The sequence below is a fragment of the Salmo salar genome, chromosome 06 (genome assembly GCF_965601325.2).
Source record: "Salmo salar chromosome 06, fSalSal1, whole genome shotgun sequence".
Taxonomy (NCBI): Eukaryota; Metazoa; Chordata; class Actinopteri; order Salmoniformes; family Salmonidae; genus Salmo; species Salmo salar.
The window spans coordinates 51,166,415-51,191,797 of record NC_138296.1 but is presented as its reverse complement, the minus strand read 5'-3'; the positions used below and the strand labels follow the sequence as shown (position 1 = coordinate 51,191,797).

Here is a 25,383-nt window from a genome sequence, read left to right as displayed (position 1 = left end):
CAGATGATATAGACCTAGATTGCCTTTGTGGTGTCTGTGGAAAACACTTTGAGTCCAAAGAAATTCTTATAGACCATCTCCAAACTCACACAAAAAATATTTTTCTCTTATGTGGTCAATGTTTCAACTGGACTAGTAATCTGAAAAGACATATGATGATACACACAGGGGGAAGACCCCGTTGTTGCAGTGACTGTGGCAAAGGCTTCAGGTCGAGTGATTGTCTGACAAAGCATAGGAGGATTCACACAGGGGACAAACCGTTTCCTTGCCCGGTTTGCCATCGTGGTTTTAACAGACGAGATAACCTGAAAGTGCATATGAGAGTTCACACAGGGGAGAGACCGTATATGTGTTCTGAATGCTATAAATGTTTTGCCACGTTAGCTTCACTGAATAAGCACCAGACAATGCACAAGGAGGAATGACCGTATGTGTGCACTGATTGCGGTACGCGCTTGAATCCCAAAGAAGGCACATGAGTGTTCACAAGAAGGAGAATGCAACATGACAATGCCTTGTATGGGTTATGGTATCAGAAGATTGAGGTGCATTCTAACCAACATTGGACAGGAGAACAGCCCTTCAGGACAAATGCATTGCATTATGGAATCAGCACAGTAGTATCCATTACCCATTAGTTAGTTTACCAACCGCAAATAGCAGACAGGTTATTTATGTGCATGTGTTTCTATAAAGGGTCGCATTCTGTATCTTGTTGGCAGCCACGCTCATTTTTTATTTTATTTTTATAAATCCACAGTGGGACGCATTTAATTGGCTGGGATGCTGGATCCGGACAGCCCAAATCCAGGCCTACGTAAACCCGACCACAGAAGTGATCTGTATAGATTAGAGCTAATGTTGACCTGTTATGATGGGAATGAAAATTATCTTCTCAACATTCTGAATAAAGTTAGCATTTTTGGTCTCAATTTCAACTAGTGATTCAATTGTGTGCTATTCTGCTTTTCTCCATTCCCATTGGTGATTGAGAGACTTCCATGGCACATTTGGTCTTTGACTGTGATGCTGCAGACTGAACCAAAGCCATTATCTGCAATGTTCTGAACATTTCACATGACTGAATACACACTAGGACATTCTTCAAAAAGGACTCGACATGAATTCAAAATTCAATGAGAAGCAATAGAATTTCAACCAATCATGTCTTTTTTATTGAATAGCTATTAACAAGAATTACACTGACTTACAACTTCAACTTGCTGTTCAAAACAAGAAGTTTCACATAATGCTGCATTCTCGCCTGCAGCTCATCATAAAATACATAACATGGCTGAAAAATATGACTATATATCATAAAACATTTGCAAGACATTTGAGATTTTGATATGGTGGTGTTGTTCCAGACAGCCATTTTTTTCAATGGGGATACACATCTTGGAAGATTAAAACACATAGGAACACTTCACCAGGCTTTGTGAGATATGATCATCTGCAACATGATTGCAATAAACACGACCTGGAACGGACCCATTTTCCACCCTAACTTTACCTCCCTGAGCATGACAAAGTCAGGAATTGCTTGGCCCATTTCACTTTCACGCAAAGACAAACAGAAACAACAATAACAGACAATGATAAATAAAAAACAATGAACAAAGATTGTATTTATATCAACCCCTGCAAAAACAACTTGCAATTTGTCATCTCTGTACTGCAGCTCAACCTATCACATCTCCAGATATTCCACATTTGATTGCCAACTATCTTTTCCTACCTCCCTCCTTCCTGTCTTTTCTTCCACCCCCCTTCCTTGATCCTCTTTGACCTTTCCCTTCTCTAGATCTCCTCTCCCCCACTAGTCCCAGACCCTTCTGGAGCTGTGCAATGCTCACTCTCTGGATCCATGTTGAGGGATAGGGGTCTTCCTGGGGTTAAGCTCAGAGTGACCACCAGAGCCTCTCCTGGGGGTCCCAAATCGAAGAACATTTCTGGTAAGGAGCATGGCATTTGTTGTTGACCTTGCGTCCCTGAGTGAAAGAAACGGAAAACTAATTGTAATGTGAATTCTATTGCGTTCTTAGTCTTATATAACTGCATTCTGTAACTGCCTTTATGAGTTCCCAAATGAGTAATCAACACAGTGTTGTAGGTTGACATTTTACTTGTTGACCACAATACTGACATACTGTATGACCACATTCTTCAAACAAGCAGACTGTCACCAACATCATGCATGAGCTTACCTGTTGTGGAGTGAAGCACATGAGCAACCTCAATGTTACCTTCAGGGAGAAAATATCACAGTTATTGTCATTAAAAAACAATACAGACAACAATAAAACGATTCTTTCAGAGTTCAGATGTTGAGTAAAGCAAGCATAGAATAAACTGATTTAATCATGCTTTCAAAATACAAGCGTCTGATGGTGGGAATGTATAAGAAGCCAAGTGAATAAATCAACATGCATCCATAATCAATAGACATCTGTTTATCAAAATGAGAATTAAAATATATAATGAAAATGAAATATAAGAAAACAAATAAAAACATTAATATATTTACTTGATTTTCCCTGTTGCGTAGTGACTTGCCTGTCTACCACACATATGAATACCTCTGAATTTGTTTTCCTTTTTGTTTTAAATGTGCATGTGATGTTATCCCACAAAAGCAATAAACATTTCAAGTGAATATATTTACTTGAGCTGGGGGATCCTTTATGGTCTATTCAGAGCCAGGGCTAAAGGAGGCTGACCTTGGTGTGTCTCTCTGGGAGTCTGCTGGTTCAGGAAAGGCGCGCCCTCAAAGCATGAACAGCTGTTGTGTTTTCAGACATTTTCAATCTTTCTCTAGCCCAGGCCATTATCCCCAATTCCACTATCCTCCCAGTGCCCAAGAAAGGGAAAGTAACTGAACTGAATGACTGCATCACCTCCTCCCTCCCCGACACACTCGACCCTCTCCAATTCGCCTACCACCCAATAGATCCATGGACGACGCAATCACCATTGCACTGCACACTACCCTCACCCACCTGGACAAGAGGAATGCATACCATCGTGTCTTAACTCGTCACAATGCTCACAGCTCCGGGACTGAACTCCCGAAGCAACTGGGTCCTGGACTTCTTGACGGGCCGACCCCAGGTGGTGAAGTTAGACAAGATTACCTCCTCCACACTGATCCTCAACACGGGGGCCTCACAAGGGTGCGTCCTCAGTCCCCTCCTGTACTGCCTGTATACCCACGACTGCGTGGCCTCACACAGTTCCAACTCCATCATCAAGTTCACTGATGACACAACAGTAGTAGGCCTGATTACCAACAACGACGAGGCAGCCTACAGGGAGGAGGTTGCCAGGTAAACAACCTCTCCCTCAACGTCAGCAAAACAAAGGAGCTGATTGTGGAATTCAAGAACGCCCCCATCCTTATCAATGGGACCGCCATGGAGACGGTCAAAAACTTCAAGTTCCTCAGCGTACACATCTCCAAGGAGCTGAAATGGTCAAACCATACTGTGTTGAAGAAGGCACGACAGCGATTCTTTAACCTCAGAAGGCTGAAGAAATGTTGCCTGTCCCCGAGGGCCCTCATAGTGTTCTACAGGAGCACCATCGAGAGCATACTGTTGGCCTGCATCACAGCCTGGTACGGCAATTCCACTGCAGCTGACCACAAGGCACTACAGAGGGCGGTATGCTCAGCCGAATGCACCATTGGGTGCACACTGCCTGCCCCCCATGACACCTACAACATCAGGTGTTGCAGGAAGGCCACGAAGATCATCAGGTTCCTCAGCCGAGCCACGGCCTGTTCTCCCCGCTTCCATCACTCAGACACGGGCAGTACAGGATTATTATGATTAAAACGAACAGACTGGCCAATACCTTCTACCCCCAGACCATCAGGCTGCTAAATAGCCACCAATAGTCAGCTACCTGCTCTCCTTGTCCCCCTCCTACCTCTTGGAAGTAGATGCTAAAATGTGCACCCCTTTGGGAAGAAAAACACTGGGCTAGGGGTTGATTTGGAAGTCAGAATAGGGCCTACCTGAGGTGTGACAAATGGACCGGGTCCAGCCTTTGTCTTCACCCCATCCTGATGACCAGCAGTATCCCTGGCAACAAGGGAAGGGTCCCTTGCAGGTCGTCAAACCGATGCCCCTGGGTGTTGGCCAACAGGTTAAAGAACCAATCTGATGTGAGGATCCTGCAAGGGTATTTCTTTAACGCCTGCTACGTTAGGTTAGTACAGTACTGACCTGAGGGTATAGTAGTGGTGTGTTTGGGGGTAGAGGGAGTGGTCCCGGTAGGGTTCAAGACAGTGCTGCTCTTCCATACGACCACGTTGGGCTTGACTGTCTCAGCCTCCAGTATTTATGCTGCAGTAGTTTATGTGTCGGGGGGCTAGGGTCAGTCTGTTACATCTGGAGTATTTCTCTTGTCTTATCCGGTGTCCTGTGTGTATTTAAATATGCTCTCTCTAATTCTCTCTTTCTCTCTTTCTGTCTTTCTCTCGGAGGACCTGAGCCCTAGGACCATGCCTCAGGACTACCTGGTATGATGACTCCTTGCTGTCCCCAGTCCACCTGGCCGTGCTGCTGCTCCAGTTTCAACTGTTCTGCCTGCGGCTATGGAACCCTGACCTGTTCACCGGACGTGCTTGTTGCACCCTCGACAACTACTATGATTATTATTATTTGACCATGCTGGTCATTTATGAACATTTTAACATTTTGACCATGTTCTGTTATAATATCCACCCTGCACAGCCAGAAGAGGACTGGCCACCCCTCATAGCCTGGTTCCTCTCTAGGTTTCTTCCTAGGTTTTTGGCCTTTCTAGGGAGTTTTTCCTAGGGAGTTTTTCCTAGCCACCGTGCTTCTTTCACATGCTTTGCTTGCTGTTTGGGGTTTTAGGCTGGGTTTCTGTACAGCACTTTGAGAATATCAGCTGATGTACGAAGGGCTATATAAAAATAAATTTGATTTGATTTGATTTGACTCATCATGGTGAGGAACTTGTCCTGCTCAGCTGGTGCTCCCTGTTGGACAATAACAAAGAGTTGGTCCCGGGAACCGAACCCCCAAACCTGGCATTGCAAGCTCCATGCTCTACCAGCTGAGCTACAGTGGACCATAGCAAATGCCAGATGTAAAGCCAGATGTATAGGCCTGTTATATCCCCTTTATCTAATTAGAAATGCTATAAATGACTTGAGAATCATGTGGTGTTTATGAAGACCTCATGAATGCTCTAAGCCTTTATACATTAAAACAAGTGGGACAAATATTTGCTATTCAGACTGAGACAATGCAGTACTAAGAGGTGAGGTTAAGCATGCATAAGTAATTAAGCTCAGTGTCCTAAGGTCTCTAATTCTAAACAGGCTTATGGTCAATGTCAATTACATTAAACAAAGACCTTCAGCATCGATTGTGAAAGCCATCGAAATGGAAATTAGAATACATGCTACAATACATAAAGCATGCTTGTTTGCCATAGAAATGGACATTAGAATTAATGTATGCAATAAATATAGGGACAGTTTCCTGGACACATATTATGCCTAGTCCTGGACTAAAAATAATCTCAATTTAAAGTGTTTTTCCAGGCTTAATCTGCACCCGGTGCCCAGACTAGTATTGTTTTCTCCTGGCTTCAACACCAGAGATTCTCTAGGCATTCTCATGGCAGCTAGAACATATGACATTGCAATATAAGACACAATGTACAAAAAGTAAAATGTATGCATATTGTTTATTCATAATTGACTAAAATACAAAAGACAAAAGGCCCAAACATGAAAGTGCATGATTTCCGAGGCACACTACAGTGGTAAAGACATTAAGACATATGAAAACAATTGTAACTTGAGAAAGGCACAAGTATTTAATGCTCCCCACACAAAAGTTGCATCTCAATAGTCTAAAGAGGCCACTGCTCCTTATGTCCTTTAGTTCATCTGCACTAACAGGACAAAAGGAGAGGAAGCTACTTTAGACTGTTGAGATGCAGCCCATATTTGTAACTCAATTACAGTTGAAGACAGAGACAGAGACAGCTTAAAATGATCCTCATAATATAAGGACTGTTTTAATTTAATATTCAGAGCAAAAAAAAATGTCCATCACAGCATTACATTAATACGTATGTACATAATTTATTTTACTTCAACCGTAACTAAAGAGAAATTCAATAAAAGATTGAGAATCAAAAGACACTATCCTTTAATGATGACTACATCTTAAAAACGGCACTTTGTTTTACAGTTAGACGAGTACACAAGCGTCTCATAATGAGCAGACCTGGGTTCAAATAGTATTTGTTCGCTCAACATATTTGAAAGAAAACAAGCACAATTTGAATCCAGGTTTGTGTTCAGAGCCATTCTCCCTGCAGACTCAGGCCAGCTCCCTTCCAGGCCGAGGAGTGAAGGGAGGGTTATATCTAGCTTTCAGGAGTTGGATCCAGGTCCAGCTTCTTCAGGTCATTTAGGAAGCTGGTGGGTGTGACAATGTGAGACGAACCTATAGAGAGAAGGTGAACAGGCAATACAGAAACATTAACACAATAGTAGTGCTTTTCTGAAACCCAAGGAGGCATATATTCGTTGTGAAGATTCACAACAAAAATGTATGGAGAGAGACAGACTTAGCGGTGCATTTACCAGACAAAGATAAAATAAAAAAACATGCATGCTGGGGGATATACAGTGCCTTCAGAAAGTATTGACTTTTCCCACATTTTGTTGTGTTACAGCCTGAATTTAGAGATGTTTTGTTACTAGCCTACACACCATACCCCGTCAAAGTGGATTATTATTTTTATTTTTTTATGTTTCCAAATTAAAAATATTTAGCTGAAATGTCTTGAGTAAATAAGTATTCAACCCCTTTGCTATTGGAAGCCTAAATAGGTTCAGGAGTAAAAATCAGTCACATGGACTCACTCTGTGTGCAATAAGTGTTCTTCATGATTTTTGAATGACTACCTCATCTCTGTACCCCACACTTACAGATAATTGTAAGGTCCCTCAGTTGAGCAGTGAATTTCAAACACAGATTCAACCACAAAGACCAGAGGTTCTCCAATGCCTCGCAAAGAAAGGCACCTATTGGGAGATGGGTAAAAAAATATATATATTTTTTTAAAAGCAGACATCCCTTTGAGCATGGTGTTAATTACACTTTGGATGGCGTATCAATACACCCGGTCACTATAAAGATACAGGCGTCATTCCTAACTCAGTTGCCGAAGAGGAAGGAAACCGCTCAGGAATTTCACCATGAGGTCAATGGTGACATTAAAACAGAGTTTAATGGCTGTGATAGGATAAAATTGAGGATGGATCAACAACATTGTGTACTGATTAAAAATAAATGCAACATGCAACAATTTCAAAGATTTTACTGAGATACAGTTCATACAAGGAAATCAGTCAATTGAAATAAATTAATTAGGCCCTAATCTATGGATTTCACATGAATGGGTTTGGGCACAGCCATGGGTGGGCCTGGGAAGGCATAGACCCACCCACTTGGGAGCCAGGCCCAGCCAATCAGAATGAGTTTTCCCCCACAAAATGGCTTTATTAGAGACAGAAATACTCCTCAGTTTCATCAGCTGTCCAGGTGGCTGGCCGGAGACAATCCCGCAGGTAAAGAAGCCGGATGTGGAAGTCCTGGCGTGGTTACACATGGTCTGCGGTTGTGTGGCCGGTTGGACGTACTGACAAATTCTCTAAAATGACGTTGTAGGCGGCTTATGGTAGAGAAATTAACAAAATTCTGGCAACAGCTCTGGTGAACATTCCTGCAGTCAGCATGCCAACTGCACACGCCTTCAAAACGTTAGACATCTGTGGCATTGTGTTGCGTGACAAAACTGCACATTTTAGTGGCATTTCACTATCCCAAGCACAAGGTGCACCTGTGTAATGATCATGTTTAATCAGCTTCTTGATATGCCACACCTGTAAGATGGATTGATTATCTTGGCAAAGGAAAAATGCTCACTAACAGGGATGTAAACAAAATAAGCTTTTTGTGCCCGACCTGGTTCAGTCTGCTTCAACTTGACAGCAGGACAATAACCTAAAACACAAGGCCAAATATACACTGGAGTTGCTTACCAAGAAGACAGTGAATGTTCCTGAGTGGCCGAGTTACAGTTTTGACTTAAATCTACAGCAAGACCTGAAAAATGGTTGTCTAGCCATGATCAACAACCAATTTGACAGAGCTTGAAGAATTTGGAAAAGAATAAACGTACAAAATGCACAATCCAGGTGTGGAAGACGCTTAGAGACTTACCCAGAGGATTAAGGTGCTTCTACAAAGTATTGACTCAGGGGTGTGAATACTTACGTAAATTAGATAAGTATTTCTATACATTTCATTTTCAATACATTTGCAAAAATGTCTGAAAACATGTTTTCACCTTGTCATTATGGGGTATTGTGTCTAAAGAAGAAAAAAAACAGCCTGAATTCAAGATGGATTACATGTAACACAACAAAATGTGGAATAAGTCAAGGGGTATGAATACTTTCTGAAGGCACTATAGGATCTTTTAGCGCCACCAGCAGGGGAATTCCAAACAAGGGTACATGGTGTGTCATCATTGTAAATAATTTTTTTAATTTAACTGCCTTGCCTGGTTAAAGAAAATGTTAAATGAAATATAAAAGTGTACACTATTAAGGTTCAGTCCAACTATTGTGTTCCTTACCAATCAGGACCTCCCATTTTCCGTCGGTGGCTCGAGTGACCTCGTAGGCGGAGCGCATCTCAGAGTGGGACACGCCTCCGATCATGAAGATGATGAGCCGAGGGCCGGAACGATACTCCGTTGGAGACTTGTTCTTATGCCATTGTCCAAACCGAGCACTGCTGCAGTATGATATAAATGTTAACATAATAAAACATGTACATTCCTAATTATGTACAAATTACCTGCTGCGGCAAAATAAAAACATGTACAAAAGTTTGGGGTCACTTAAATTTTGTTATTTTAATGGACAAAAATGTCTATCAGAAATACAGAGTAGACATTGTTAATGTTGCAAATGACTATTGTAGCTGGAAACGGCATATTTTTTATGGAATATCTACAAAGGCATACAGAGGCCCATTATCAGCAACCATCACTCCTGTGTTCCAATAGCACGTTGTGTTAGCTAATTCAAGTGTATCATTTTAAAAGGCTAATTGATCATTAGAAAACCCTTTTGCAATTAAAGTCGGAAGTTTACATGCACCTTAGCCAAATAAACTCAGTTTCACAATTCCTGACATTTAATCCTACAAAAAATTCCCTGACTTAGATCAGTTAGGATCACCACCTTATTTTAAGAATGTGAAATGTCAGAATAATAGTAGAGTGATTTATTTCAGCTTTTATTTCTTTCATCACATTCCCAGTGGGTCAGAAGTTTACATACACTCAATTAGTATTTGGTAGCTTTGCCTTTTAAATTGTTTAACTTGGGTCAAATGTTTCAGGTAGCCTTCCACAAGCTTCCCACAATAAGTTGGGTGAATTTTGGCCCATTCCTCCTGACAGAGCTGGTGTAATGGAGTCATGTTTGTAGGCCTCCTTGCTCGCACACACTTTTTCAGTTCTGCCATCACATTTTCTATAGGATTGAGGACAAGGCTTTGTGATGGCCACTCCAATACCTTGACTTTGTTGTCCTTAAGCCATTTTGCCACAACTTTGGAAGTATGCTTGGGGTCATTGTCCATTTGGAAGACCCATTTGCGACCAAGCTTTAACTTCCTGACTGATGTCTTGAGATGTTGCTTCAATATATCCACATAATTTTCCTGCCTCATGATGCCATCTATTTTCTGAACCAGTCCCTCTTGCAGCAACGGGATGGTGTTCTTCGACTTGCAAGCAACCCTCTTTTTCCTCCAAACATAATGACGGTCACTATGGCCAAACACTTCTATTTCATCAGACCAGAGGACATTTCTCTAAAAAGTACGATCTTTGTCCCCATGTGCAGTTGCAAACCGTAGTCTGACTTTTTTATGGCGGTTTTGGAGCAGTGGCTTCTTCCTTGCTGAGCGGTCTTTCAGGTTATGTCGATATAGAACTCGTTTTACTGTGAATATAGATACTATTGTACCTGTTTCCTCCAGCATCTTCACAAGGTCCTTTGCTGTTGTTCTGGGATTGATTTGCCCTTTTCGCACCAAAGTACGTTCATCTCTAAACGACAGAACGCGTCTCCTTCCTGAGCGGTTTGACAGCTGCGTGGTCCCATGGTGTTTATACTTGCGTACTATTGTTTGTACAGATGAACGTGGTACCTTCAGGCATTTGGAAATTGCTCCCAAGGATGAACCAGACTTGTGGAGGTCTACAATTATTTTTCTGGGGTCTTGGCTGATTTCTTTTGATTTTCCCATGATGTCAAGCAAAGAGGCACTGAGTTTCAAGGTAGGCCTTGAAATATATCCACAGGTACACCTCCAATTGACTCAAATGAGGTCAATTAGCCTATCAGAAGCTTCTAAAGCCATGATGTCATTTTCTGAAATTTTCCAAGCTGTTGAAAAGGCAGTCAACTTACTGTATGTAAACTTCTGACCCACTGGAATTGTGATTAAGTGAAATAATCTGTCTGTAAACAAAAATTACTTGTCATGCACAAAGTAGATGTCCTAACCGACTTGCCAAAATTTTAGTTTGTTAACAAGAAATTTGTGGAGTGGTTTAAAACCGAGTTTTAATGACTCCAACCTAAGTGTATGTAAACTTCCGACTTCAACTGTATGTTAGCACAGCTGAAAACTGTTGTTCTAATTAAAGAAGCAATGAAACTGGCCTTCTTTAGACTAGTTGAGTATCTGGAGCATCAGCATTTGTTGTAGAAACGTCAAGGATGATCAATGAAAACAGGATGAACCTGAGCTCAATTTCAAGTCTCATAGCAAAGGGTCTGAATACTTATGTAAATAAGGAGTCTTTTTTTATTTATAAATTAGCAAACATCTCTAAAAACCTGTTTTGCCTTGTCCTTTTAGGGTATTGTGTGTGTGTAGAATGATAAAAATGTTTTGATTAATACATTTTAGAATAAGGCTATAACGTTAGAAAAATATGGAAAAAGTCAAGGGGTCTGAATACTTTCCAAATGCACTGAACAACATGAACAAGCTATGTCAACAAACTAAAAATAAAATAACTCCTGGTATGGGGCAAGGGAGATTATTCACAGGCTGTCTAATGGCAGCTTGGATCAACTAACTTTTCACCTCTCCAGCTCACATAACTACAACAAAGCTCTATTTTCAAGATGACAAGTGAGGTTAAAGTGTTAATGTATGTGACCCTTCTGTCTCTGGTTCAGCCCCACCCCTTCCATGTTGCGCGCCCCCCCCCCTCCCCTCCGTGGTGTATACAGTATACACACCTGACAGTCATCTGCGTGGTGTTAATGGGGGCAGGGTCAGAGATGAATGGCCACTGCTTCCTGTCCAGCATGTCTGTTATGGCATTCTGGGAAAATAGACAGACAGGGTTGGTCAGACTTGAGCTGTGACAGTCATGGAATTTTGGATGACAGTAATTGCCAAGCGAAATGACCGCAGTCTTCGTAATAACCTTTCAAATAGCAAAACATAAAAAAATACTTTTAATACACTCCTCCTGACTACATGTGCTGCCATAGAAATAGAATGAATAGAACAGGCGTCCCTATTCAAGTCAATGATGGCATAATGGGTGGATTGGCGGCCATTGCGAATGTACCCATAGAAGCAAAGCAGGAAGTATACCCATCAATATGTGCTGTGATTTGTTGATTCAACTCAACTGACCTTACAAAAACACATTCCATTGCATAAGCCACATCAGTTAACATTTTTTGAATGAATATTCTTTATTATCATAGAAATATTGCCTCACAATAGTCCCAGTCAGTTCTCATGTAATAAGGAATTCGACCACGCCCACAAATTGGGGAAAACCAACCTTCTTTCCTGTTATTCCCCATTGTAGAGGAAACTGTGATAGATTTTTTTGGTTATACAGAAACAACAAAACATGCAGAAAAGCTGCTGTGTTGTTAATATACAGGTAGCCAGGTCAAAAAGTAGGCTACACATAGCTATGTGTTTGACATTTAACTTGTTTAGTACAGTCCGTTTCTAACTCCACTCACTACTTGTATAGTCTGTTTGTGTTGTTGGTCTTGGCTAGCTTAATGTTCCAGTCGGTAGCTAGCACGCTCACTCAAGCAAACAGAAAAGGGGGATGTGGGAAGCCTTGCGGTTTTTTTTTAATAAGTAGTGAGAATGCTAGAGAGTAGGCAACGTTGAAACGTAATCTTTAGACCTGTACTTCTCTTCAATGTATTTTTGTAATTGACTAAAACAAGGAAATTGTGGTTGAAAACTGTTTTTGCTGTGAGCCACTGGGGTAACCACAGGTCGTCTTCCCCACAGACGGGCAGGGTCGTGACGTTCTATCTAATACTGACTGGTTCTATATCAGAAAGCCATTGCGAGTGTACCCATGAGTTTACCAGTCAAATTGCCAGGGTTATAGGTTCCAAGCCAATTCTATTTCTGTGTGCTGCTGCATTGTGGGGGGTGTTTTTGTTGCATGTTTCAGCAAGGAGCAACAAAGTTTAATCACTTTGTTTAGAGTCCATGTTACCGCCAAAACGGACTGCCCGGCAGTCCTGGCTTAAGTCAGCTGTTCACGGATCCACCTGTACCAAAATACCCGATCTGGATCCAGAATTCTAAATAATGTCCCGCGTCTTATATTATTGTCACGGTATATGTAATTTTAACGGACTTGTCCAGAAGGACTCATACAGGTCCAAATGCGACGGCTGCAGGAGGGAGGGAGAGAAATTGTATAATATATGTTGCTTTTCACGAGAGCGGCGCTTGGAGCTTGTTGTTGGCCAAGCATAAGTAATCAAAGCGGCAATAGGCTACAGTCAGAGCCTCCGTGTCTGGCAAAAGTTAGGAGATATATAAATCAATGGAATTAAAATGACGGAATTAATTGTTAAAGGAGAACGAAAGGCTACAACAACCAAGAGGTAGGCTGCTACGTAATAATCTGAATGGTGTTATTTGTAACTGTGTAAGACAAGAAAGTGCATGCAGCCTCAATTAGACTAGCTTCATGTTTGATGCAGTCAAGACAGGCACTATGTAATCATATTGAATAATAAATAACCTAACTATAGCAGCTATTGGTCTACTATAGCACAAGTCTTTCTTGGAGTCTCTCCTTCCCTCGCTCTCACAGTTCAGACACACAGCACGGCCCCTGCTAGACAGCCACCTCTCTTCCTCACACTTTATCAGCTCTGGTTAATAAAGTATCTTAAAAATGTACTTTTCTGCTGCTTCCCTCATTCAGATCGGACCGGGTCTGGATCCGACCAGGTCTATATGGAACGGGTCTACTTGTCCCGGGTCCGTTCGTTAAGTGTCTCTATATGTATAAAAAAATATATATATATATATCGGGTCCGGGTGGGAAAGCCCCAGGCCCATTTCGGAACAGGTCCAACAATTTGGACACGTGAAGTCCTCTACCACACTGTCTGTCTATCCTTCTCTTCCATACCTCCATCACATCTTTGATGGTGGGTGTCCATCGGGAGAGCTGGTACGTGCTCTCCTTGCGCTCTTTCTTCTCAGGCAGTGTTTTCCCAGCATTGGGAGCCTGAAACAACATTTCACATCATTCAAATATAAACAAGGGAAAAAAGGCTTCACTGTAAAGAGATGCAATTGTTCAATGTGTGAGAGAGAGCAACAGAGAGACAGTTGGAGGAGCGAGAGAGGGACGGACAGACAGAGCCCTACTGACCCCAGCGATGATGGGGCAGCCCAGGTGCTGTAGGTTGGTGATGATGTTGCTGTTTGCCTGCACGTTGGCATGCTGGATTAACTTGGTCAGGTTCTCCTCTCCAATGCCTGTGTGTGAGGAGGCCACTGTTATACAGAGTAGAGCTGGAGAAGGTAATGACGACTCATCACCAAGTTAACCTAATCAAAACTGATTCATTAGCTAGCCTGTTGTCATTCCACGAGGATCAACAGTAACCACATATATCCTTACAGAGACCAACATTATATACAGAGTAGAGCCAAGTGCTCAACCTAAAGATCACCATCTGCTCCTCTTTAATTTCAATAGCAGTCATGTGGTGTAGTAGCTGTGTCGTATCATATTAGAAACACTCATATTGCTGTACCTGCTGTGTGTATCTTGACAATGCACTGACAGAAAGCAGACACAGTGGGATCATGCAGCCAGTGCCATTCTGTTGACCTACCCTTCTTCTTGTGGAAGATATAGAGCAGTATGATGCGGATCTTGTCGTAGGGTTCGATGTCGGTGTTGAGGAGTACAGGGACGATGCTCTTCATGGCATCCTTCAGGGGTTCCCCATCTACATCAGTCCCCATGGCCAGGTCCTGGGAAACATATAAGGGGAAAACAACAATCAGAGAATGATGCTTTTAGGTCCTCCTCATCTACATCAATGCATTAACACTTCAGATCATAATCCCACAACCAGACCCAGATTACATCACTCCTGGTCATGCTAGGAATGTCTCAAATGATCGACCACTAAACCTACTATATTACAGACTATCAAAAACAAACCTGTGCGGAGCTATTAGAACTATTAAGACCAAAACAATGCTTGCATCCCAAATGGCACGCTATTAGTAATGCACTAAATAAAGACTAGGGTGCCATTTGAGATGTAGTAATTGTGTTGAGGGAGAAAGTAGGAGCTGTTCTGGGAACTAGGAAGGGAAAGGGGTTATAGTCAGATGTTTGATGCCTTATGGTGTAAGATTTCTGGAAGACGTGGATGGATGGATGGATGGAGTAATAACAGCCTGGCAACATGAATGGTCTTTAAAAGACTAGGCATGACATAACAGCTTCCTGTGCATTACTGTAGGTTCAGAGAGGGACAGTTGATCCAGGTGTGCGACACGTCTCGTCTCAAGCCCTTTACACAACATTAGTGAAGTGGATGCCCACTAGGCCGCCAGAAAGCATCAGACAATGTCTGAGTCTCAAATGGCACCCTATTCCCTATATAGTGCACTACCTTTGACCAGGACACATAGGGCTCTGGTCAAAAGTAAGCGCTTGTCAAAAGTAGTGCACTAGTGAATAGCGTGCCATTTGGGAAGAAGCAGCCTATGAAGCTTTTATGAGACTCAGAGGTAAAAATAGAGATGGGAATGTGGGAGGGGGGGGGGGGTCAGCACCCCAGTGGAGGCTAGATGGGGTGAGTGGGCGAGCATTATTATATGACACGATAGTTCTAAATATTAAAATATATTACACAACATCATGGTGACCTGGTCATTCATGGTTTAACCACCTAAGGCTAACAACCAGGGATGTGATTATTCAAGATTGTTTTCTATATATAAAAATATATATATATATATATATATATATATATATATATATATATATATATATATATATATATATATATATAAGGAAGGAGGAGGATATCGGTTTGGGAAAATAAACATTTCAGTGTAGAACGGATGTAAGGAAAGATGGGAAAAAAAATCACAGAACACAAACATAATTAAAATGCTATAGGTCGCTCTTGAAAAACAGATGATTCATCTCAAGGGTCTTGCTGGTTAAAAGGTTGAATAAAAACATGCTGTGTTTTACACTTCCGAGAATCAAAAACATGCTCCTGGGAGTACCTGCCAGGTCATTTGCATATGGTTTCATAAGAGAGGGAGGGAGGGAGCTTGACAGCACCCTATATAGTGTACTACTTTTGATCAGATCCCTGTGGGTCTTGGTCAAAAGTAGTGCACTATATAGAGAATAGGGTACCATTTGGGACTTTTGTAGTAACACTGACCTGTTCCACCTCACACAGCTTGTTCACAGAGGCTTTGAATTTCTTCATGCAGGCCTCAGCCAGGTGCAGGTGAGTGGAGTACTGCAATCAAACATGACTTATTAACTAATAAAAAGTTGATGTCATCACTCCACACTATAATAATACTCCACTTTGTTGTTACAGCCTGAAATCCAAATGGATGAGAAACTAGAATTTAATCCATCTACACACACACACTACCCTATAATGACACAATCAAAACATGTTTTAAGAAATATTTAATTGTGTGTGGGGGGTGAAATACAGTATCTCATTTTCACAAGTTTTCACACCCCTGAGTCAATACTTTGTAGAAGCACCTTTGATTATACAGCTGTGAGTCTTTCTGGGTAAGTCTCTAAGAGCTTTCCAAATCTGAAATTCCCAATTATTATTTAACAAATCTGTCAAATTGGTTGTTGATCATTGCTAGACAACCATTTTCAGGTCTTGACAGATTTAAGTAGATTTAAGTCAAAACTAACTCGGCAATTCAGGAACATTCACTGTCTTCTTGGTAAGCAACTCCAGTGTAGATTTGGCCTTGTGTTTTAGGTTATTGTCCAGCTGAAAGGTGAATTAACCTCCCAGTGTCTGGTGGAAAGCAGACTGAACTAGCTTTTCCTCTAGGATTTTGCCTGTGCTTAGCTCCATTCCATTTATTGTTGTATCCTGAAAAATTACCCAGTCCTTAAAGATTACTCTGAACAGGCTTCCTTCATTTCACTCTGTCAATTAGGTTAATATTGTGGAGTAACTACAATGTTGTTGATCCATCCCTAATTTTCTTCTATAAACAGCCAATCATTTCTGTAATATTGTGAAATCCCTGAGCGGTTTCCTTCCTCTCCGGCAACTGAGTTAGGAAGGACTCCTGTATGTGTGTAGTGACTGGGTGTATTGATACACCATCCAAAGTGTAATTAATAACCACCATGCTCAAAGGGATATTCAGTGTCTGTATTCTTTATTTTTTTTACCCATCTACCAATAGGTGGCCCTTCTTTTCAAGGCATTAGAAAACATCCCTGGTCTTTGTGGTTGAATCTGTGTTTGAAATTCACTGCTCAACTGAGGGACCTTACAGATAATTGTATGTGTGGGGTACAGAGATGAGGTAATCATTCAAAATTCATAAACACTATTATTGCACACAGAGTGAATCCAACTTGTGTAACTTCAGCAAATGTTTACTCCTGAACATATTTAGGCTTGCCATAACCAAGAAGTTGAATACTTATTGATTCAACACAATTTTACATTATGGAGTATTGTGTGTAGGCCAGTGACAACATTAATTTAATCAATTTCAAATTCAGGCTGTAACAAAACAAAATGTGGAAAAAGTCAAGGAGTGTGAATACTTTCTGAAGGCACAGTAGAATGAAGAAATACTACTGGACATGCATTATAAAAGTGGCCTGCTACACTGGATGCGCAACGTTTGCAGAGGGTAATACTCTCCTATTCATTTAAATTAAAATCAGGCTCGCACCCCTTGAGGGTAAAATTCACTGCTTTTTTACGTGCAGCTCACGCCCGAGAACAATGACTTGCCCTTTTGGGTGAGGATCATAGGCGACATTCAGAACGAGACTGACGGTAAATAAGAATTAATGAACTGACTGACTGATGTAAGAGATATTTATATCTTTAGAGTTTAGTCGGGAGATAGTAACGCGTTAAATAACTTTCCGTGGTGCCCCAGACTACTACTTAATTGTTATAGGATTAATTTAATCGCGTAATAATTGAACGTGGTACGTAATCATTTTATAAAATAACAGCCGAACACATTAATGATAGTCAAGACACGACAGTAGCTTGCACTATGCTTTCAGCGTTGCAGGTAAAGAACATACTGTTTGCTAGTATGGACATTGGAACATGGCCCATGTCTTTGCCAAAACACCCAGGTGCTTTTCTATATGCTATTAATGGGAATAGAACACGTGTTGACATTTAGACGGACAGTATGTGATCACTAAAGAGACATGAATGCCAGTCTCAACCAATCGACTGATTTTAGATGGAAAGACAAGGAATACCCACCAAGCTGAGTTCCTTCTGGTACTGTGGCATCTTCTTCAGCATCTGAGACAGGTCTTTGATATTGGCCTTATCAGTGGACATCCTCTTGCTCTCACAGAACACACGCAGCAGCTCCGTCACTTTCCTGGAACACGAACAATGAGCATCAACATCTGACAAAGACTATACCAGGGTTGGGTTCAATTCAGTGTTCAATTAAGAAAGCGTATTCACAATATTAATTTTTATAATTCACTTCCTGAATAGAACACTAAACTTACCTCAACCAACTCTGGATCATATCATCTCTTATTGGTTGAGGTTAGATTAGTTAAAAACACTAGTTGTATGCAATCTTAATGATTGTGTGTCTTACTTGGTGACGTCAGCTATGTGCATGTGTCTCAGCTGGATCCACAGCTCATCATCTTCGTCCAGGAGAACCTCCTTCTCCTTGGAGTCCCCGATCCCAGTCGTCTGATATCTACAACACACAGGGATTGTATTATACAGGGATACCATATGACAGATACAGATCATACCATAAGTAGAAGAAGGCAAGTATACATTCATACTATGTATAGCTACATTAACAATAATAATGTCGGAGAAAGGTTATACCTGTAAAATGACTAACCGAAATGTAAAACTAACCCTTAACCAATTCTGAAATGAAGAATCGTTTTGCAGGTCAGGAGTATCTGTATAGCATTTTCCATATGTTCATCATAGGCCCTGGTCAAAAGTAGTGCACTATATTGGGAATAGGTTGCCAAACTAAGCCTACTTGTAGATGTCCTGTTTGATGTCCAGAAGGTCATAGACCATGGCCTGAAAAGTCAGCTCGTGCAGAATGGGAGAGATGGGGTCAAAGCCACGATCCACAATTAATAGCTGTGACCTGGCCTTGTCAGGACCCTGAAAACGCATCAGACATTTCATGTCAGGGCAAGAAATGATACCTAGAAATGTAACTTATTATTTACCAGTTAACCACTTCCTTGCTTTGGCAGAAAGGACATATTGTTTTATATCAAATCTATTGCCTCTAGCTCCACAATAGAATGTCAGGAATGCTTTTGGGTAACAGGTTTAACCAACAAGTCACCCAGTTAGTGCCACTATCAGACTTTACCACATTCAGAATAGTTCTTCTTCTTCTAAAGTACAACCACAATAACAAGAAAATATATATTCCTTGTGTATTCTAATACCCTTCTCACACTGTACTGCGCTGGCCTGCTTATGCACCCACCACAGTGGATATTTTGTTGTGAAAAAAACATAAACCGTACGGTTCTGCACGATAGTGTGAAAATGGTATTACTGTGCTGGGTAGAGACACCATGGAGAAGATAAGAGCAGAAATGATATCAAATGAATACATGCCTTCAGAAGTCCAACACAGGCTTAAGGAAATGCCAGCTAGGAAAGACAGAAAAGGAGAGAAAAAGCAGCCGAGCAGAGAGTGTGAAAGATAATTAACAGGAAATCAAGTGAGAAAGTAGAAGTAGCTATGAGAAACTCCCATAGGACGTAAGACTTTCAAAATGTTTCAATAATCTTATCATAAGACTAGTATCACAAAGACAAATCATTTGATGGTTTCAGATAGAAGTCATTCAATGCAGTGTATTTTCAGGGAGTGAATGGTCATTTTGAGCCAAGCAGACATGGTACTATTAGTACTGTAAAGAAGTGTTGTGTATTGCGAGAGGTGGTGAGGCGTTGGTGTCCCCTCACCTCTCCCATGCTGGGGTTGTCTGCTTTATGGGTGTTCAGACGCTGATACACCTCCTCAGCCAGTCTGGCATTCTCATCAGGACCGCTATGAGGGAGAGAAAGAAAGAGAGGGTAACTTGCAACTGAACTAGCAGACACACTCAAGTACAGTAGCTTGCGAAAGTATTCATCCCCCTTGGCATTTTTCCTATTTTTGTTGCCTTACAACCTGGAATTAAAATATTTTTTTGGGGGGGGGGGGGGGGGGGGTTGTATCATTTGATTTACACAACATGCCTATGACTTTGAAGATGCAAAATACTCATTGGTTAAACAAACAAGAAATAAGACCAAAAAAATGAAACATTGAGCATGCATAAATATTCACCCCCCCAAAGTCAATACTTGGTAGAGCCACATTTTGCAGCAATTACAGCTGCAAGTATCTTGGGGTATGTCTCTATAAGCTTGGCACATCTAACCACTGGGATTTTTGCCCATTCTTCAAGGCAAAACTGCTCCAGCTCCTTCAAGTTGGATGAGTTCCACTGGTGTACAGCAATCTTTAAGTCATACCACAGATTCTCAATTGGATTGAGGTCTGGGCTTTGACTAGGCCATTCCAAGACATTTAAATGTTTCCCCTTACACCACTTGAGTGTTGGTTAACAGTATGCTTAGGGTCATTGTCCTGCTGGAAGGTGAACCTCCGTCCCAGTCTCAAATCTCTGGAAGACTGAAACAGGTTTCCCTCAAGAATGTCCCTGTATTTTGCGCCATTCATCATTCCTTCAATTCTGACTCATTTCCCAGTCCCTGCCAATGAAAAACATCCCCACAGCATGATGCATCCACCACCATGTTTCACTATGGGGATGGTATTCTCGGGGTGATGAGAGGTGTTGAGTTTGCGCCAGACATTGCGTTTTCCTACATTTTAGTCTCATCTGACCAGAGTACCTTCTTCCATATGTTTAGGGAGTCTCCCACCTGCCTTTTGGCGAATACCAAACGTGTTTGCTTATTTTTTCTTTAAGCAATGGCTTTTTTCTGGCCACTCTTCCATAAAGCCCAGCTCTGTGGAGTGTACGGCTTAAAGTGTTCCTATGGACAGATACTCCAATCTCCGCTGTGGAGCTTTGCAGCTCCTTCAGGGTTATCTTTGGTCTCTTTGTTGGCACGGACCAGGCCCTCCTTGCCTGGTCCGTGAGTTTTGGTGGGCAGCCCACTCTTGGCAGGTTTGTTGTGGTGCCATATTCTATCAATTTTTTAATAATGGATTTAATGGTGCTCCGTGGGATGATCAAAGTTTCAGATATTTTTTTATAACCCAACCCTGATCTGTACTTCTCCACAACTTTGTCCCTGACCTGTTTGGAGAGCTCCTTGGTCTTCATGGTGCCACTTGCTTGGTGGTGCCCCTTGCAGGCTCTGGGGCCTTTCAGAACAGGTGTATATATACTGAGATCATGTGAAAGATCATGTGACACTTAGTCCACCTGCATGCAATTTAACTAATTGTGTGACTACTGAAGGTAATTGGTTGAACCAGATCTTATTTAGGGGCTTCATAGCAAATACATATGCACGCACCACTTTTCTGTTTTTTATTTGTTTGAATTTGATAATTTTTTGATTTCATCAATTTGGACTATTTTGTGTATGTCCATTACATGAAATCCAACAAAATAGGGAAAACGCCAAGAGGGATGAATACTTTTGCAAGCCACTTTACCCAAGAGAAAAAGACGTGCAAAAAGACCATTGAAGACAGGCTCTCTATTTAAGACCTGTGTGATGAGCTTTGAAAAAGTGACAATTCGCGATCGATTTGGGGTATTACTATCTTTTTCCACTATTGGAGAACAAAAGTATCTCTTTACTCAGATGAGCACCCAATTGCCACTGAAACCTCTGGTAGCACTTGCATGCCTGTATTTATCCAACATGTCTAAGTTAGGGTATGGTGTGTATAGGTACCTGCGATAGCGGATGGCAGGGTACTCCTTCAAGGTGTCACAGAGGGTGGCGATTTGCTCTGCCAGAGTCTCCATCATTCTGTCTTTATTCCCATCTCCAACTGGACTGTAGAAGAAGTGCAGGGAGCTGGGATCGTCCAAGGAAAATACCTAGAATAGTGAAGGGAGAGGAAGGGCATGAAGGAGTGAGACCGAGAGCTTACAATTACTGGGCATTTTCACTGGATACTCCTTAGAGCGATCAAACTACCATAAAATGTGTCATTTTCAATGGGAGGCGGCAAGATGAGACTTTTTCCAATTTGGCCATGCGACCAGAGTTGAGTGAAGTTCAAAGAAGGTGCTGTAGGTAGGTACCCACCTGGGATTCATACGGCAGGAAAGCCACGTTGATCTCCTTCAGAGTCTTGATGACTCTGGCAACTCTGGACCTGCCAATGTCAGCAAACAGAGCATCTGGGCAATCTGCAGGATAGGTGATTGTCACAAAACCAACAGTTTGCTAAACATTCATGCTTTTAGTCAATTTACAAGGTTCATCTCATTAAGATTTAAAATCTCATTCAAGAGAGACATGACCAGAATGACAAAACACTACATTTTTTGTATCAGACGAGGGAAGAGTATAGTTTTAAATGAAGTTTTATAATACTTTAAAACAAAAGGTCTTACTGTCTGTAAAGAAGATGTGCGCTGCTTTGTAGGTGAATGCAATCTCTTTGAAGTCATTGATAAGCGCATGAACTGACTGAGAACATCCGCACACACACACACAGGAGAAAGAGAAAAAGAGGAAGATGAAGAGTGTGAGATGGCTTTACAGCAGTACAGGATATGGCAGTTGATGACAGTGAAAGTGGGAATGACAGGGGAAACACTTCTCACCTTCTTTGAAGGAGAGATCAGATAAATGGCCTCCAGGCTGGAGATGGGTTCCCTGCGCTTGTTGATGTCCTCCACAACTGTGGGAGGAAAAGGAAGATAAGTTAGTCACTGTACATCCTAACTGAAGAACACCTCCACAGACACTCACTTCCTCACACTATGACCCATACCGGGGTTCAAATAGTTTTTCTTTCAAATACCGTTTAATTGAGCCTGTCTCGAGTGCCAGATGGGAGGGGTTGGGTTTGTACTTTTGGGGCTTTTTATTCCATTGCACCAGACAAGCTCAGTCAAGCACAGCTTAAGTATTTGAAAGAAAACAAACACTGTTTCAACCCAGGTCTACTCTGACCCTAGTTTAGAATGATGCCTGGGGTGTCCCTTGATATAATAAATAGTTGTTGACAAATACAAGTAGCCTATCCCACTGGCCATCCCAACACTTACTAGTCACCCCCTCTGCCATGATATCTGACATCTTGCAGCAGGAGGACAGGATTCGCATGCTGATGTGGTCCACAATGAGCACCTGGACAAACAGAGATGGCCGTTATCAATTAATATTCAATTGATCATTAGGCTATCATGATAGACAATTTGACAGAGTCAGACATTATGCATTTTGACCTGGATCTTTTCAGAGCAACACTAAATACTTTTTACAATACCTTCCATTCTCCATCCTTCTTCACACTTTTGATAACTCCATTCAGGATTTCTTAAGAGATGAGGAAAGACAGACAAAGGAACTATGAAATATTACAGTACCAAAACTGAAATGTGTCCAACAACTCTGTTGCATTTTAGATTTAGAATACGTAGTGGTGTTTATTTTACCTGGGGGCGGTCAATTAAGAAAAATCTTATTTACAATGACGGCCTGGCAAGAGGCAAAAAAAATAAGGAAATAGACAACAGTAGTCTAGGGTCTGGAATCTGTTTTTTTCCTGGTTCCATACAGAGATCTCTTAAAGTTGACCCAATTGATCTATGTTTTTTCAGATGGCATTTGTTATCCAGTGTCAAACAGTAACTAATTGGGTAGTAAAAGGCAAAGGAACTTATACAGGTAGTAGGTACACATTGACTTCCTTCACATGCATAGTTGATCACAAGGCAACCCACAATCAACTAGCTACACCCAACTTGATGTCTCCTAGAGGTCTGAACCAGGAGTTTGATATCAGACCATTTTTTTACATGAATGCCATTTTGATTTGTCTTGCCTTCCAGGTCATATATATTATTTTCTGGAACTACTACATGTACCCATCTCATTGTTATTAAATTATTAGAGATAAATTATTTTGCATCCACCATGCGTCATGTCCGCAATGGTCATGTGAGATGAAATTTGTATATTTTGGGATGTGAGCACTCAGTTTGTTCGACATGACGAGGATCCGTTTCGAATCTGTGAATTGGGAGCTTTAACAGTGTGCGGGACTTCTTGTTCTTTACTTAGTATTCTTCATTAGCCCAGCACCTATGTTTTTAAGGATGTGCGTATGACCAAACGTTTCTTGTCAGCAAAACCCTCAGGTTCTAGAGCTTGAAATACTACAACTAGTGATAAGGCATACTCTTCCCAGTCACATTTTATATTTCAATTGTAAATAGCCTGATGACAGCTAGCTATCAACCACGGCCAGGCATTACTAGGAAGCAACTTGCTTGAGTGACGAAAACTATGTATCGCTAACTAAACCAGGCAGTTTGTTTGGATGTTTTCTGTTCTTAATTTTCGTGACAACAAGCTAAAAGCTTGATGGTATAAAACATTCAATATTTCTACCATCGAACAATAGAGATTTGATAGTTATAAAATGAACAAGTTTCTTGACTTACTCTCTCCGACTACCGCCTTCAGTCCGCTTGGAGCCATCTTGACACTTCCTTGTTGCCGATTTTTCCGCTTAGTTTATCAAAGCAAGAAAAGTGTTCAAATGCACTCACAATTAATAAGCAAATAAGAGCTTCCAATTTGACTAAAGTGTTATTAATATTCTTCATGAGTGCATTTGCATTAAAACAATAGTCATTTACAGTAGGTCTCTGATATAGTATTAGGAGCAAAGAAAATAATATTTTCTTGTGGTTTGGGTGCGAAACATCTTTATTTCAATATATTTATTTCATTATGATGACATTCTCTTAACTTTCAGCATGGGAGTCCCCGTTGAGCATCACTAGAAATCCAATTTAGAATCAGAATCTCATTACATTGGAATCAACATATGACAATTAAAGGATCAGTTGAGATCCATCTTCAAGAGGCTACCTGTTCTGTATGTGAGTGACACCAAGGGTTGTGCTGCCATCCTGACCAACAAAGAGTGCAAGTCCAGCTTCTGTAATAGATATAGATACTAAGCATTAGCATTCTCTATTGAGTAATATGTCATGTTTTTAATCCTACATAGGCTAGGATTAATCTGTGTTCTTGAAACCAGCATCAAGTTCAAAGTACCCTCCATGGGAGGAGGGAGCTCAAATACTGAGCCCAAGCTCTCCAGGCAGAGATTTTCAAACACATCCTGGCCATCCAGCCGTGTGTTCCCGACCCGAGTCAACTGACCGGCAACTCTGGCTCTCTCCTTTGCCTCCGGGTTCTAACTGAGCATGGCATCCAGCAGCAGCCCCCGCTTCATCGCCAGCTGCCTTCTCAGGGTGTCCTCTGATGAACCTGAAATACATTGTGGGGTTCACTTCAAATTGGTGGTTGCAGTTGGCGATGAAGCAGTTGGTGGTTGCAGTTTGATGAGGATAGTTAATTGGTGCATCTCTTTGAGTTGGTGTGTTTGCCTGATAAGTACAAGCATATTAAACAGAGATCGTTAGGTTAACCACACAAGTCTAAGTCTAACC

At 41.4% G+C, this 25,383-nt stretch overlaps 1 protein-coding gene across 2 annotated transcripts; it reads right to left on the bottom strand.

Annotated features, from left to right (window-relative positions):
- Positions 1-5,711: 5,711 nt before the first annotated feature.
- On the bottom strand, positions 5,712-24,432 carry LOC100380738 (syntaxin-binding protein 2). Of its 2 annotated transcripts, none has more exons than XM_045720678.2 (18): positions 24,364-24,432; positions 23,184-23,233; positions 22,963-23,044; positions 22,516-22,592; positions 22,303-22,378; positions 21,992-22,095; positions 21,632-21,780; positions 19,673-19,757; positions 18,717-18,847; positions 18,306-18,413; positions 17,951-18,074; positions 15,878-15,958; positions 14,294-14,435; positions 13,825-13,931; positions 13,579-13,677; positions 11,399-11,484; positions 8,704-8,864; positions 5,712-6,500 (listed from the first exon to the last, which is right to left on the bottom strand). In XM_045720678.2, exons 1-18 carry the CDS (start codon positions 24,398-24,400, stop codon positions 6,421-6,423), a joined length of 1,779 nt encoding a protein of 592 aa, XP_045576634.1. In that variant the 5' UTR covers positions 24,401-24,432; the 3' UTR covers positions 5,712-6,420. The 2 variants fall into 2 exon arrangements, with proteins under 2 accessions (XP_045576634.1, XP_045576635.1); XM_045720679.2 differs by having other exon boundaries at positions 6,036-6,500; positions 8,704-8,861.
- Positions 24,433-25,383: the final 951 nt, after the last annotated feature.